The following is a 15,219-nucleotide window of genomic DNA, read 5'->3' on the forward strand; positions in this document are numbered from 1 at the left end:
ATAGGCTCTTCACAGGTTTATATACTCGCGCATCAAGCGGAAGTTGTGCAACAGGCAGTGGCCTGATTTTTTTAGACAACGTGATTGGTGCTCATACAATGATGTCATGTTCTATTCCTGCCGGCATATTGCGTGCGCATCACTGGGAATTCCAAGTTGTGCAATTGTTGTGTAAACTTTAAAGGGAATAATAGGCCTACGTCATTTGCTTTTGCTGTAATTTCAGAAATGGATGGATTTGGGGGTTGGTAATAATAGCAAATATTGTTACAATGACTTTTTAAAAAAACTTTTTGGGTTCGTATATGCTATACAAACCAAGAAAACCATCATTTTCCTGTAGTCTGGTTCCGTGACTCCATTTAAGATGAAACGAAGCAATGTATAGCTGTTGAGGGATTGTAAGGTCAAGGAACCAGTCTAGCAGGCTTGTACCCGTTCATAGGTGTGTAATCGATTGCAAATAAATGTGGACTTACTAAATATGGCCAATTGGGGTCAGTAATTGAAAAGAGCCATTTTTTTTTCCAACGCAGGTTGGCCGATCAGCGTTGGAAATTGATACGAAAATGCTATTTTTACAGGATGCTTTAGACTGTCATTCACTAACAGTCCAGTAAGATATTTCAAAATAATTTGGTAGTTATATTTGCTGATGTTTGTATTTTCCCTTTAATCCATCATACTTCAACCTCGTCCCCAGTGCACTTTATTCCAACCTCGTTTCCAATAGTAAGCCCTGGATAGGAAACTTCCTTCCTGTATCCTGATTCGATATGGCAATTTGCTAGTAATGGATTTATATCGTGTACTTGGTATTTTCACGACCATTGTAATATAACGTCCACACACCTTCTAAAAAAACCTTTCCTTTCCAATTTGCGCATATTAATATAAAATGGGATATTGCATATTGGCAGGATAAGATTGTAACAATTGAACTTCGACAACAAGTGTGTTTTCGGAACTCACGGCACGACGAATTGATGTTGTATTTACCCCAGCATACAAAACAAACGGTAATGTAATGCACAGGTTGATCATACCTATGCCCAAGAGTATTTTACAATGTTGCAATCAACATTCTGAAACAGGTTTACTTTTACTCACTGGAGATATTTGTTTGAATTTTGGTAAGAGATGAAGAGTTAGATCGAGATTGCATGTCAAAATATGGCTCCCCTCAATGTTGTTTTTAGAAATTTGAAAGTTGAGCTACATCGTACTTTGCCTGTTAACAATTCTGCCAAAAACTGACTTGCATGATGCTATTAATGTGGAAAGAAATGCTCGAGTTGGCCATTCAAAAATGTGGTTTTGCTATTTGATATTGTTTGCCCTTCAATGCAATGAGTCTAGCAGGCCTAATGGTGTTTAATATTTTTAAGTCATCCTTTTGTCATACATGGCACTTCATAGAAAGGTCATGTGTTTTGATGGGACCCTAGAATAACAATGTACATGATTTACTTGTGACAGACATATATACATTTCAAATTTGTTTGCACGACATATATTGCATTCGACTTTGGTATTTTTCCGTTTTATTCAATTTACTCAATGCATCCATTGCCATATAGGTCTATTTCTCATGAGGGGAATTTCCACTTGTGCCCACAAAACTTAGTAGAATCCATTGAATTCAAGTTTTTTCTCACCTTTCCTATGGGCAGATTGAGGGGTTAGGAGGTTTACAGAAAAACCCAGGCAACAAACAAACAAACTTAACAAACAAACAACCCAACACAACCATTGACACAAATGCTTTTATGGTCTATAAATCAGTATTTTAGTGCCATATTTAATAGGCTCCTATGATTGACGTAGGCTCTCTATAATTTGATTGGTTGTTCTGCACTGCCAGTTGGGAACATGTGCGTTCTTTTTATGTTTCGGGCTATGATATGCTAAATGACAAACATATGGACAAAGGGGTGCATGTGGAACACGCACTTTGAGCATGTACTTTGTGACCTGGTTTTGTGCATGTACATATAAAGCATTCAGAGTCCACTCACTACGTGCATGCACAGTTTACAAGCAGACAAAAATAAATTACAAGCAAACTAAGTACAACAGGGCCCAATTTCATAGCTGCTTAACAGTAAGCAGAAAAGTTGTGCTTACTACAGCAGAAAATCATGCTGTTGCTTAAGCACTATTTCATGCTAACGGTTGCGCGCAAATGAAGATTTCTATTGTTACATCACTGATTTAAGCAAAGTTTTCTTCTGGGGTTAAGCGTGCTTTTGCTGTGCTTAGGCCTACCATGGAGGATTAAGAACCCTCCATGGGCCTACTGCTTAACGGTCCCTGATGAAATAGATGGAGGCTTGGTAAGCGCAAAGTCGGCTGTTAAGCAGCGCTATGAAATTGGGCCCTGCTCATTGGCCCTGAGCCAGGCTTTGTCAAGTATTACAGAACAATTAAGATCTCCGATTGGCAGGTTACCCCTCCAATTTATAATCCCAATGCCTGTGTTCCCAATCCCTGTGTTACCCAACCCTTATGTTCGATCCCCATAAGTCCCTATGTTCCCCAATCCCTACAAATGTATGTTCCCCAATCCCTACGTTCCCCAATCCCTATGTTTCCCAATCCTATAGGGTTAGGTTTAGAGACTGGGGAACATTAGTATCGGGAAACATAGGGATTGGGAAGCATAGGGTTTGGGGAACATAGGTACTAGGGAACATATGAAATGGGAAACATTGGGACTGCGGAACGTAGTACATGTATGCACCCCTGTGAACTACTTCTCAAATGTTCAATTTACACACTATCCATTAGACAATAGACTAAACAAAAATATCTACAGGAAGACAGCAGAACTGTCTTGATTACCGAGAACTACAATCACAGAATTTTGGCGATTCTGCTATCAAAATAAGTTTATATCGAATTGTTATACGGTACATGTACGTGATTCCAATGCCTGGCTGCTACAATCCCGGCTGATGAAATTTGATCGTTGTTATGAAATTCCCGCCAATGAAATGCAGTTTATATAGTTTCACAAAAGGACTTGAATCCTAAATAGGGTGTCATGTGCACAGGCTGATTGTGACCAAGTTTGACATTTTGTTTGTTTTTCGGGCTGTGATAAGCTTATTGACAGTATGCATGTGCACTTGAACATGTAAAGTTTACGACCTGGTCAGAGTCTAATTATACACATCAGCATACAGAATGTAAACAGTACTTTCAATTTATAAGCAGACAAAAATAAAGTACAAGCAAACACAGAAAACAACCAACCCTACTGGAAAAACAAAGGTCCCAAGTACACAATAGTTATATATCAAAAGCCTATATATGCAGAGTGTGTCATGGAGTCAGTCTGAAGCACCGGTGGAATTGAATGTAAAATGCACTTACATCTCACTCGGCAATTAATAATTGCCAACATTACTGACACATTAATTAATCTATTAGTCAGTGTGATGTTGTCAAATTATTTCAATTCATCTATTTTCATGTGCTTATTTCTCATGAGGGGAAGTCCCGCTTGTTCCCACCAAATTCAATAGGATCCATTGAATTCAAGCTTTTTCACCTTCTCTATGGGCAGATCAAGGGGCTATGGGACGGTTTACACAAAACAAACACCGGTACCCTGTCAACAAGCAACCAAACATGCCTGCTTTCTGTAAACTGCATGGTGTTGGATTTTTTTTCATTTAATTTTTTTTATGTTCATGTTTATGTATACATCTTCTTGCCAAATTTCTAACCAAATATTCCTGCATATGGACCATGTGCCATATGATGTCATGCTACAGGCAACCGTTAGCGAAATATTGAAGCATCTTTCACATGTGATTTGCATCACATTTAACATTATGGTATGTCAACACTTTATACCATTCAATAGGTATTCGTGTACATGCAGTGCACATTTGTAGAGAACCATTTACTGAAAAATGGCACCACTTGACTGCAGAAAAATTCACCACAAGACGCTAAAATTGGACTACAGTATATACTGAATGTACGGTTTAAGTTTAAAGCAAATTCCAGTAGATCCTGAATATAAAGAAAATTGTAAAAAGCCATAAAAATCTGAATACTTTACCACCGAGCCTAGAATTCCAGGGAGGTGGCAAGTATTTTGTGATGTTGCAATTGATGTTGGTAAAGTATGTGAAAGAACATAGTTCCACGACTAAGTTCTCCAGATACGGTAGGCCTATTGGACTTTGAAATATGCACCTTTAAGATGACATCTCATGACCCAGGATGATTTGCGAGGGAACAAAAAGAAGACAGAAAAAAAATCAGAACAAAAGGAAAGGCTTTTGCACAAATTTGCAAAAAGCCAAAAATCTGACTGGCCTGAAACACCCCCCCCCCCATTTTTTTTGGATATCCCGTCCCCCCTTGCTGGTACCCGGTAGTAACTAACATTTATCACAAGCCAATTATGGCCTATCACACTGGTGTTTCCGTGGCATGAAACAACTGAGAAGATTTCTGTTCCCCCTGAAATATGGATTGGATGCCAGTCCATTGCAGGTTACCCGGTACTCCCGAGCTACTGCAGATCAGTGCTGGTACCCATGTATACTCAGGGGGCCAGGGGAGGTAAAGTGGCTTGCCAGGGGGCAACATATTGCCAGCAGTTGGATTCGAACCCCTGACCCTAGGCAAAGCTCCACCATGTCAGTATCTTCTGAATTGGTATTCAATATTTCAAAGTCATCCTTTTGTCATGGTACTTTGCATAGAAAAGTCATGTGTTTTGATGGGATCCTAGAATAGAACTTACAATGTACATGGTTTGACAGATGCTACCGTAATTTACAAGCAGATAGGCTTAATTAGTTAAATTTTTCATTTTCATGCCATGTTATATATGATGGAAATATTGAGCAAAATATTTTTTGACAAATTATTTCAATGTTTTGCCAAGGGGTTATTTCTCATGAGGGGAATTCCCACTTGTTCCCACAAAATTCAATTGAATTCAAGCTTTTTCACCTTCACCATGGGCAGAGTCAATGAGTTACAGTGTTTTCACAACAAACAAGGGTACCTTGGCAACAAGCAAACAAATATATATGCCTACTTTGTTGTTTGTGCTGTGTTTGCCTCGCCTGGACTTTTTAAAAGAAAGAGACTATATATATGCAATCACTATGTCTGTCCATATGTATGTACATGTAGTATGTAGGCCTTAGTAGTATATATATATACCTACCCTATTTTCAAAAGCCATGTACTCGGAAGCAGAACTATTTTTTTTTGCCTAATGTACATCACCTTTAAATTACACATTCATAAATACCGAAGAGAGTTTAGCCATTCCCATTAAACACTTTTCCAGTGTCACTTGAAATTGGGACTCCTTTGAAATCCACTACCTTTTACTGTTTTATTGGTTGAACGTTCACAATCCTCACATAAACATCCGCATGTGCAATACTACCAGTGAGTCAGTATTTCAGTGTCCTAAATTCACAACTTACTCACCACAGCTGCATCTGCGGGTCTTCGCGTCGTACGCGCGATGTGCGCGCCACTCTCCATAAAAGGAGTTATTTTTACGTCTTACTTGCGAGCTGGAAACTCTTATTATAAAGCTAGAGGGGCAAAAAGTAAAATTGTTGAGCAAAATCGTTGGAAATTTTTGACTTGTTTGGCATGAAGCAGCTAGATTTGAACCCCTGACTGTCTGATCATGAGTCGCGAACCCTATAGGCCACACTCTATAGGCCCCCCCCCCCCCTACACCACTGGGTGGGGGGCCCAAATTATTTCAATTCATCCATTGTCATCGGCTTATTTCTCATCAGGGGAATTAAGTCCCGCTTGTTCCCACAAAATTCAATAGGATCCATTGAATTCAAGCTTTTTCACCTTCTCCATGGGCAGATCAAGGGGTTACGGGACGGTTTACTCACAAAAAAACACCGGTACCCTGTCAACAAGCAACCAAATAACATGCCTGCTTTCTGTAAACTGCATGGTGGTTGATGTCAACACTCCTGGTGTGCTGACATTTTTAATAAGTTACAGTGTTTTCACAAAACAAATATGGGTACCCTGGCAACAAGCAAACAAATATGCCTATACTTTCAATAAAATGTTGTTTGTGACTTTGTCCAAGAAAGAGACTATGGGATTATTATGTCTGTCCATAATTGTAGTCCTAGCCTACATGTACATACATGTACCGGTACATACATACATGTACATGTTTGCAGTATGTACAAAATGTATGTCTGTGGTATTTTGATTAAAATTTCTTAAAATTGGTCTCATTTCAATGGTTGCTGTCCAATTGGAATCAAACTTGAATAGATGCATCTGTATACATCTTCCTGTCAAATTTCTATCTAAACATTCTTGCATAATTAATAGAGCATGTGCCTCTATATGTGACCCGCTCTGCAAAAATGAGTCTGATGTCGCATAATTTGAATTCAAGCTTTGGCCATTTTGAAATGGAAAAGTAAAAATTTGCTCAAAATTTGGATTTTTTGTTTTTGTTTTATTTTGGTTGTTTGATAGTTTTAGTTCCAATATCTTACACAGAAATGTAAATATTGTAAGAAAAAGAAAAAAATATATGAATCTTTGGTGCTTTTCTTGGTTAGTTACAGTGTATTTGTCATTTTTCAAAGCCTTTTTTCTGCATTGAGACACTTCTAGCTTTGCAAAAACTTGACAGAATGAAACAAGCACAACAATGCAAACAAATGTCCTAGAGAGGTCCGTGATATACCAAATGAAAGCTTATTTCATTCCCATTTTATTTATGTAGTTAACTCAAAATGTCAGTTTTGCCACAACAGACTCATTTTTGCGGAGCGGGTCACATATGCCAACAGGCAACTGCTGGGCAAAACATGCATCTTTTCACATGTTATTTGGCCCACATCATTGAACAGTATTGTCAATCCCTTGAAACCATTCAAAATTTCAAGAGGTATTTCAAAATCAAGCCGGCATTTCCTTGGCATGAAACAATTAGTGAGCATATTTTTGGTCCCCTGAAATACGGATGGGATGCCAGTCCATCACTCTTGCCGGTACCCATTTATACTCCTGGACGGAGAGAGGCAAGTGGAGGTGAAGTGGCTTGCCCAAGGACACAACATATGACCAGCAGCTGGATTTGAACCCCTGACCGTCCGATCAAACACTAGGCCACTCTCCACAGTGCCAATATTTGGTATAAATTAGTATTCAATTTTTCATTCCAAGTCATATGCTTTTGTCATATACATGTATTGCACTTCATACAGGTGACATTTTTTTTTAACTCCAGCAGAATGTCATGATAGCAAAATCAGGGTATTTCTCATCAGGGGAATTCCAGTTTTCTTTTCAAACACCTGGACATCCACTGGATGTGAAACTTGCTGAGGTTTCAACTTTCATTGTACAAGTTGGCACACATTCATGCACGAATGGCTTCTATAAATTTAAGCCGACATTTGAAGAAAAAAAGTAGGGATAAAATGAAAGCCGCAGCGCCGCAAACACTTTTGGGGCAAGCTCCATACAACAAATAGATTTGTTGATAGATTTGGATGATATGGTTGATAGATAGATTTGGATGAAGGAAGTGTAATATCTTGAAATGTGCAAATTTTAATGCAAAAAAACGGGGGAAAAAACAGACAAGACATGCCGAGTAAACCTAGGTCCTAGAGTTCATAAAATTCTTCCTATATGACAGCACTGCCCCATTTCCCCTGGCCGGGGCAATTTCATGGCACTGCTTAACAGTTAGCAGAAAAGTTGTGCTTACAGCAGGAAATTGACTGCTAACCCTAAGCACTATTTCATGGAATGGATGTGCTATAAGTTGGAGATTTCTGATGTTAAGTCACTGATTCAAGTAACTATTCCCCCTGGGTTCAAGCGTACTTTTGAGGTGCTTATACTGCTCACAATCTCAAGGGCGACAATCAGTTCTCAAAAGTGGGGGATGGGGGATGTACCTTGCTCAGGACTAATGCCAGCGCAAAGCCCTAACGACATGGGGTTTGGGGTGCATGCACGGTCTTCATGAAATAGAGGCTCTGTTAGCAGAAAATCATGTGCTTAATAGCGCCATGTAAATGGGCCCAGTCTAAATCTTAACCGGGCTAAGCCACGAGTACGTTCACCATCAGTCAGTGATAGTCAGTCAGTCAGTGTGGTACAAAGAGGATGTTTTAGTAAAATTAGCAAAAACTAACACATGACACCCATTTACAATGATCCGTTCTGCCAACAGCTGTGCACAATTCCATTTATTCCGGCAAATGACCTCATAGTGAAACTTTGACATTTCAATAAAATATTTTGTTTTGTTTTTGTACGTAGGGTACCAAGACAAACTGATATTCTTGTGTGTCTATTAATTAAGTTTTAAGTCACAAGTACACAGCCAAATTATTCAACATTGCAAAAAAACACATGATAGTGAAACTTTTAAAGTTGAAAGTTACATGACATACAATTATAGAAAGGTAAATTACATGTGCAACTTTTTAGACTAAGAGTCTGATATATATTTGTAAGTCATTACCGGTTTACACAAATCACTCAAAATCTTAGTTCACTTCGGTGTTGTACGCACTCAGACAAACCGATTTTTGTTTGTACCCATAAGTTAATTTTTTAATCACAATATCAGCCAGACTATTAAATAAGCCAAAAATATGGTAAAATAACAATTATAATGTAAGTTACATCTGTTACTCTGTAAACTAAGATTTTGAGTGTTTTTTTGTAAGTTACTGATTTCACAAAAGTCACCTTTTGTTCTTTTAATTAAACAATTGCACACATACACAGATAAAGTAGATTTACAGTTGAATTTTCTCACTCAACTATTTGAAATCTTGATCAATGTTAAACTCCATTTAATCCGCACATCCATGGAGTGAAAAAAACAGACAAAAAACTCTGTTGAGAAAAATATCTGGAAAAACCCCATGAATAGTACTGATTAACATGGTTGCCGTGCAAGGCTACAGGCTTTTACATGTACCAACTTGGGTTTGTTATCGGAGTTGTCCTTCTCCTAGGCAGATTGCCGTCCAAGGCTTACGAGTTCTACCCACCCGTGTTTGTTATCGGAGTTGTCCTTCTCCTAGGCAGATTGTCGTCCAAGGCTGACGAGTTCTACCAACCGTGTTTGTGATCGGAGTTGTTCTTCTCCTAGGCAGATTGCCATCCAAGGCTTACGAGTTCTACCCACCCGGGCACATTTGTTATCGGAGTTGTCCGTCTCCTAGGCAGATTGCCGTCCAAGGCTGACGAGTTCTACCAACCCGTGTTTGTTATCGGAGTTGTCCGTCTCCTAGGCAGATTGCCGTCAAAGGCTGACGAGTTCTACCAACCCGGGGCACATTTGTTTGATTTTACGTTCTTACAATGACAAAGTTACGAGAGCAGGAACTTGTATAACTGCAGCGCTTTCAACTGAACACTTACAAAAAAAAGTTGAAAAATTTCACCTTTTTTTTGTCGGATAACAATAAGTGGATTCACATGAGGAAAAAAAAGTGTATGCATGTAAATACCGCAAGTAAAATTAAGGGAATAAATGTGGGCTTGGTTGGGTTTAAACACTACATGTATGTTTAAGACATGTTGGAGTCTGGATGCTGATAATTACATGAACAAGAGAGCGCATTTACTGCACACGCTATTGTGCCAACATGGACGCGCAGCCACCCTATTTTCGGTGGAAAAATTACCGTGGAACATGGCACACTTGCAAAATTCCCAACTGCACTCAGTGTCCGAGCATGCGCGAGGTGTAATGTACACGTGCGCACACACGCAAAGAGTGCTATATTTAGAAAGAATTCTGAATTTCGAGTTTTTCCACCTAAACTATGGTGGCTGTGTCCATGTCAGCATGTGTGCGTACGTCGAGTGCGAAGTTAAGTTTTCTAAATGTAAATTTCTATAGGCAAGGTTTTGTGTTGTCTTGTGAACAGGGCTTTAAATAGTGTCTGATAATGTTCAACGGAGAGAACATAAATACTCCATAATGGTCCGAAACATCACTTTTCAGAATCCCCGCTATAGTTTCAGTGGGTTTATAGTTTGTGATGATGTTGTCGACTAGCGTTCCCCTTTCTTTTCCTTGCTCCACAGATCTACGAGTTGGCTGTCCTTGGATCAGAGGGTAATGGCCGTTATTGTAGAGCATTCTTTTAAAATTTGTTGATGTCCTATGTTTGCTAAAAAGATTGATATTGAAATCCCCCATTATATAAGAGATTTTGTTTTCCTCATTAATTTTTGAAAGAACATTTTCGGAAGATTGTATCAATCTGGGATACAACATCTCACTTTTCCTTATTGTTGAAGGAACATGAAGTACACCAACAACAATATTTCTACCAGTTGGCCGGATAATTTCAATGAAATGGACATCAGGTGGAGTTGGGGCCCCATCTACTGGTATTTTCAAATCATCCCTTCCTTTAAACTTGATGCCCTTTCGCACGTAAATACCAACACCACCACCTTTGCCCTCTCTGATATAACCAGTAAATATATAACCATCCCTAGTTTTGTAGTTTTGTTTAAAATTTGTTTCTGCAAATGCTATCCAATCAAAGGGGTAGTGAAGGTCATTTAACATTTTTTTTATTTCACCAAAATTGTATGAAGATCGTTTGCATTAAGGAAAAAGCCAGAAAATTTATTTTTATACCTTTTTTGGAAATTCTCTTGTTTAAAAGTTCGGATGTCTAAGGTTTCAGATATTTTAGGACATATTCTTCTGTATAAATTATCTAACAAACATTTACCATATATATATACTTTTGCCAAATGGCTAAAGAGAAGGCGGAAAAAATGACAACTATAAAAATAAACCAAACTCATCCCAAAGATAATAAGAAAAGCTGAAGGTAGATATTGCTTTTCCTCTGAAATGACAAAAGATCGTATGATGGCGGAAAGGAGCCACTAGGCAAAGCGGTCCAAAGCGACAAAGAACGTGGGAAGAAACTACCGGTGATATTGTATCTACTTCATCTTTGTTGTGGGTCGTGGCCTCCTGAAACAGAGAAATTTGAGTGCAAAAGAGAAAAGACAAGTTCAGTTTCGCATCAACTGAATTATCTTGCACACATAGGCCTACTGTGTATATGGTTTCTGTGCAAGTTCAAATATGGTATTGTAAAGGATGTATGCATTCCTGTATTCAGTGAAAAGAACTGGTAGGAAACATGGACATTTTGGTTAGCATGCTCTTCATCAGAAAGAACTGGATGTCGGATGTAGAGCACAAAATAGTAACTGTTCTAGTGCTCTTGTCTTAATACATTATTTGTTGTTTGTTTGTTTTTAAATAAAAATTGCTGTCAGTAACTCTTGGTGGTTGTTACAGATGTTACCGGTACTGCTATTTTAACTTCGTATTGTGTCATTTGATCCTGTCTGTGTAAATGTTTTCTTTTTGTAAAATTTGACACTATTAAACGTGGCTGCAAGTTCGAATTTGATAAACCGACAGTTGCAAATGGATTCATGTTGTTTTGTGGGATTTAATGGTGATCATGCTCGAACACTCAGTCTGGTATACGCAATTAATACCACCAATTAATGTGACAGTTTTTACCAATTTTGAGTAACTTTACATGCAAGTGAATAAAAACTTCAAGGTGTCATGTTTGGTTTGATGAAAGTATGTGAACGCTCTGATAAAAAAAAATAAAGTGAAACAATAACACATACACCCCCACTTACCGAGTCTGGGTCATTGTCTTTAACGCCATCCTCACTCTTACTTAATTCTGAATCGCTAACGTCAACTTTACAATCAAAGTTAAAAGTATCTGGAGAAAAAAAAATGCAATGATAACCATCCATACCATAATGCTTTTACATAATGTATGCATTCCACCTGTAAGTTTACATAACCTTTCTCAAACTCCCTGAGGGTGCGTTCAAGTAGCTTACCCAGATCGACTCGTGTGAAGGCAGACAGTTTAGCAACGACAGCGGGGCTAATCAAATGCTTAACCGCAGGCTAGGCCATCACAATCCTCACGTGATGTCCGAAGCCGTGGCCATAGCCTCTGGCAAAACGCCTGTTTCGGATTTGGTCTTAGTTTGAAATTTAGTGCTTTTCAGTTAATTGCAAAACTCAAAAAAGTTGGGCTAGAATTATAGCCCCAGCAGTCACTATGAACTCGTGATTACATTTATACTTCAAGCAAAGTTCCATTTATAAGTCCACTTGAGATTTCTGCTGTCCAGCTGTTGCTTGGAATGAACAATGCATGCGTGTGACGTATTTCCACCACTGACTCTGCTCCACGAGCAGGGTCTGTGGTGGCTGACCCGGGTGAGCCCCAAGAATGATGTCGGAGTTAATCGTACGGCACAGGGCTGACCCCTGTTGTCCCGTAGGAGCTAATCGAACCCACCCTTTCTGAAACACATTAGTTTTACTAAATGTATGACAGAAAAGAGCAAATAAGATATTTAAAAGGAATTTCTGAAAGAGTTAAAGCCATTATCAGTGTATAGAAGGAAACTTTCATATACCTTTCTTCCAATTTTCAGAATTTTAATAAAAAATTAGATTGACAACATCATCCCTTATTAAATCCCATAGGGCCTACTCCTAATAAAAAGAAATCCCATCTGAGTTTTGAAATATATAGATGCTGACAGTAGATACAGTCACATTTGTCTTTACTGTTAAATGATTACTTTTGAATTGTAAAAATGTACATACCATTACATTTATTTGGATCGCACCGATTCCTTAAGGGTTCCGGTGCAGGCTTTACAAGGTCATAATTGTCGTCGTAAATCTAAATGAAAGAGACGAAAATGTTAATTGAAAACTGAGTATATGTCAAGTTTCAGTTGCCATAGAGGAACGCAATCTTACAAATGTTGAGCCACTTTTCATTACAAAGGATAATGGCATAGTTCTTGATGGTTCGTCAGCCTTGTCACAAGTTAGCTGGTTTCAACTTGATTCACATCACAAAATGCACAACCATATCAAATATGTGCAATGTACTTTCATTGCTACTGTACATGTTTTTTTTCTGAGTTCCCCCAAATAGATTTGATTTTTCAAATGTTGCCACTTTTCTAGCAATTCAAAAGTGGATTGAACTAAAAAAAAAAAAAAAAACCTGGCATCCTTTTTAGTTCAGTTTCACATCAACTGAGTTATCTTGCACACATAGCGCGCTAGCAGTGCAGGCCACTGTCAACTGGTCGGATTCGACACAGTATGGCCACTGCTTGAAAAAATTTTCAAGGTCTTGAAAAATTGAGACCCAACTTGAAAACTTGAAAAAAAAAATGAAAAAGCAAGAAATCTTGAAAATTTTCAACTAAAAGTACAAAACCATATGTTTTGTAGAAACTTTGACAACTTTTTCCACTGAACACCCAGCTTTTTAGCGACTTTTATTTTTACTTTAATTGTAATTCTTTTAGCATTGGCGTCCTATACTTACGGTCAGACCCTGCAGTGTATGTAAGGAAAGCATGACACGCGCGCGGGAGAGGGCTTTGTGACCGTTTTAGCTGATTTTCGGCTAACTTTGACAGAATGTTTGTTAAAAAAAGAGTTTGACAGAAAATTTGACAGAATGGATTTTTTTGGCAGATTTCTGTCAGGATTCTGCAAAAATAGTATTTTGACACAAAATTAACAGCAAATTTGAAAAAAAAATGGCACATTTGTTGAAAAGAGCTTCAATCCTTTCAAAAAAAACCTTTGCATAATGGGACAGGTTGGTTAGTCTAGTAATTTTCATAGGCTTGAAAAATCTTGAAAAAATTTAGATGGCGATCTTGAAAAAGAAAAAAAAACCAGAGTGGCCACACTGATTCGACATCGTTAAAATGCCAAGAAAACACCGATGGAGAATGAACATTTTTGCAAGTTCATTTACAGAATTGATTTAGCTTGTCTGTGTATGTATTTTCTGTGTTCAAGAGTTCATTTTGAGATCGCACTACTCGTATTTGGAGTGATACATGCCGCGTGTTTCCCGAAATTTTTGACTGTAAAAACAGGTCTGTCGGCCCATGGTGGGCCGCTCGCCACACATGCACGCATCACACACCTTAGAGTTTTGGTCAGCTCCCCGCGTCTTGACTAGCGTTGTGCATATGGTGCGAACGACCTGAATTTTCCATTATTTTTTGAAATTATCGAACATAAATATATTGACAATAATTAAAGGTAGGTTTCGTTCACTTTTTGTTGCCATATTGTGTATAACTTTCGTAGTGCAATGGAAATAGTTCAGGCTAAAACTTCGCATATAATTGAATACCATTCATGCCATTCAATCTGCATAAAAAAAAATTGGCAAAAAAAAAAAAATTCCGACCGACCGACCCTATTTTTGAAAGGCATGTAATCAGAAGCAGAACAATTTTTTGCCTCATCAGATTAACTTTGCTTATCAACGGGCCATGCTTCACCTTCGTAACCACACGGCTGTATGGCGAATTATTTCTGATCTAAACCTGTATGAAAGAATCATCAACTATAAACGTTTTTAACCAACTTACCTCTTCCTCCTCTCGTAACTGAAAATTGAAGTACCAAAGAATAGGGTGCATTCTCACGGTTTTATATACTCTCAAACATGATGTCAGATGGTCACCTGATTTTTTGGTAGTTGGCACGAGATGGTACGTGGGCGTTGCATGGCAGAAACTCACACCCACCTCTCATTGTTATTGGTGCATTTCTCATGACGGAAAGTCCTGGTGTCTACTTCATTCACTTACCCAAATAGCTACTACATATGCATATTTATTCAGCCGACAGGCTCAAACAATGATTTAATCAACCAACGAGCGCCCTCTCGGGGCCTACCCATTATGCTACGTCATGAATCTTTTTTTCTAGCGACCGCATCGTGCATGTGGTGTACTGACGGGAGTTATCGAGACTTGACTCGTTATTCTTTGTTGCTCTGGAACCAATGTGTTTTATTACCACAACAGAGGGCGCTATAACAGTTCACAGTGATAATACACTACACTCCTCCCCTACTAAAAATGTGCTTGTTTGAAATCCCATACAACTGGGTTATACATGTACATTTAATTTCAATCTGGGTAGATTTTTACACAATGTCAGTTTTTGCCAATTTGTTAACATGGGTGCTTTTCTTTTGTTCAATTATCACACTCTTAATACAATGCAGTCTGGTTTACAATTTAACTGACTGAATTAGTTGCATTTTTCCAAATTTGTCACAT

The 15,219-nt window shown here is 38.4% G+C and overlaps 1 protein-coding gene across 1 annotated transcript; it reads right to left on the reverse strand.

Annotated features, from left to right (window-relative positions):
- Positions 1 to 8,204: 8,204 nt before the first annotated feature.
- Positions 8,205 to 14,707, reverse strand: LOC119735982. The gene is made up of 4 exons (XM_038209957.1): positions 14,521 to 14,707; positions 12,710 to 12,788; positions 11,713 to 11,801; positions 8,205 to 11,020 (listed from the first exon to the last, which is right to left on the reverse strand). Exons 1-4 carry the CDS (start codon positions 14,569 to 14,571, stop codon positions 10,823 to 10,825), a joined length of 417 nt encoding a protein of 138 aa, XP_038065885.1. The 5' UTR covers positions 14,572 to 14,707; the 3' UTR covers positions 8,205 to 10,822.
- Positions 14,708 to 15,219: the final 512 nt, after the last annotated feature.

Source organism: Patiria miniata, unplaced genomic scaffold (assembly GCF_015706575.1).
Source record: "Patiria miniata isolate m_02_andy unplaced genomic scaffold, ASM1570657v1 HiC_scaffold_29, whole genome shotgun sequence".
NCBI lineage: Eukaryota > Metazoa > Echinodermata > Asteroidea > Valvatida > Asterinidae > Patiria > Patiria miniata.

Bases quoted from the DNA above. Each gene is read 5' to 3' on its own strand.
- LOC119735982 (XM_038209957.1), bottom strand. From the start codon at position 14,571: ATGCACCCTATTCTTTGGTACTTCAATTTTCAGTTACGAGAGGAGGAA. The intron at 12,789-14,520 runs GTAAGTTGGTTA...TCTTTCATTTAG, and splicing joins AGTTACGAGAGGAGGAAGAG to ATTTACGACGACAATTATGA. The intron at 11,802-12,709 runs GTATGTACATTT...TTTTTTCTCCAG, and splicing joins CGATCCAAATAAATGTAATG to ATACTTTTAACTTTGATTGT.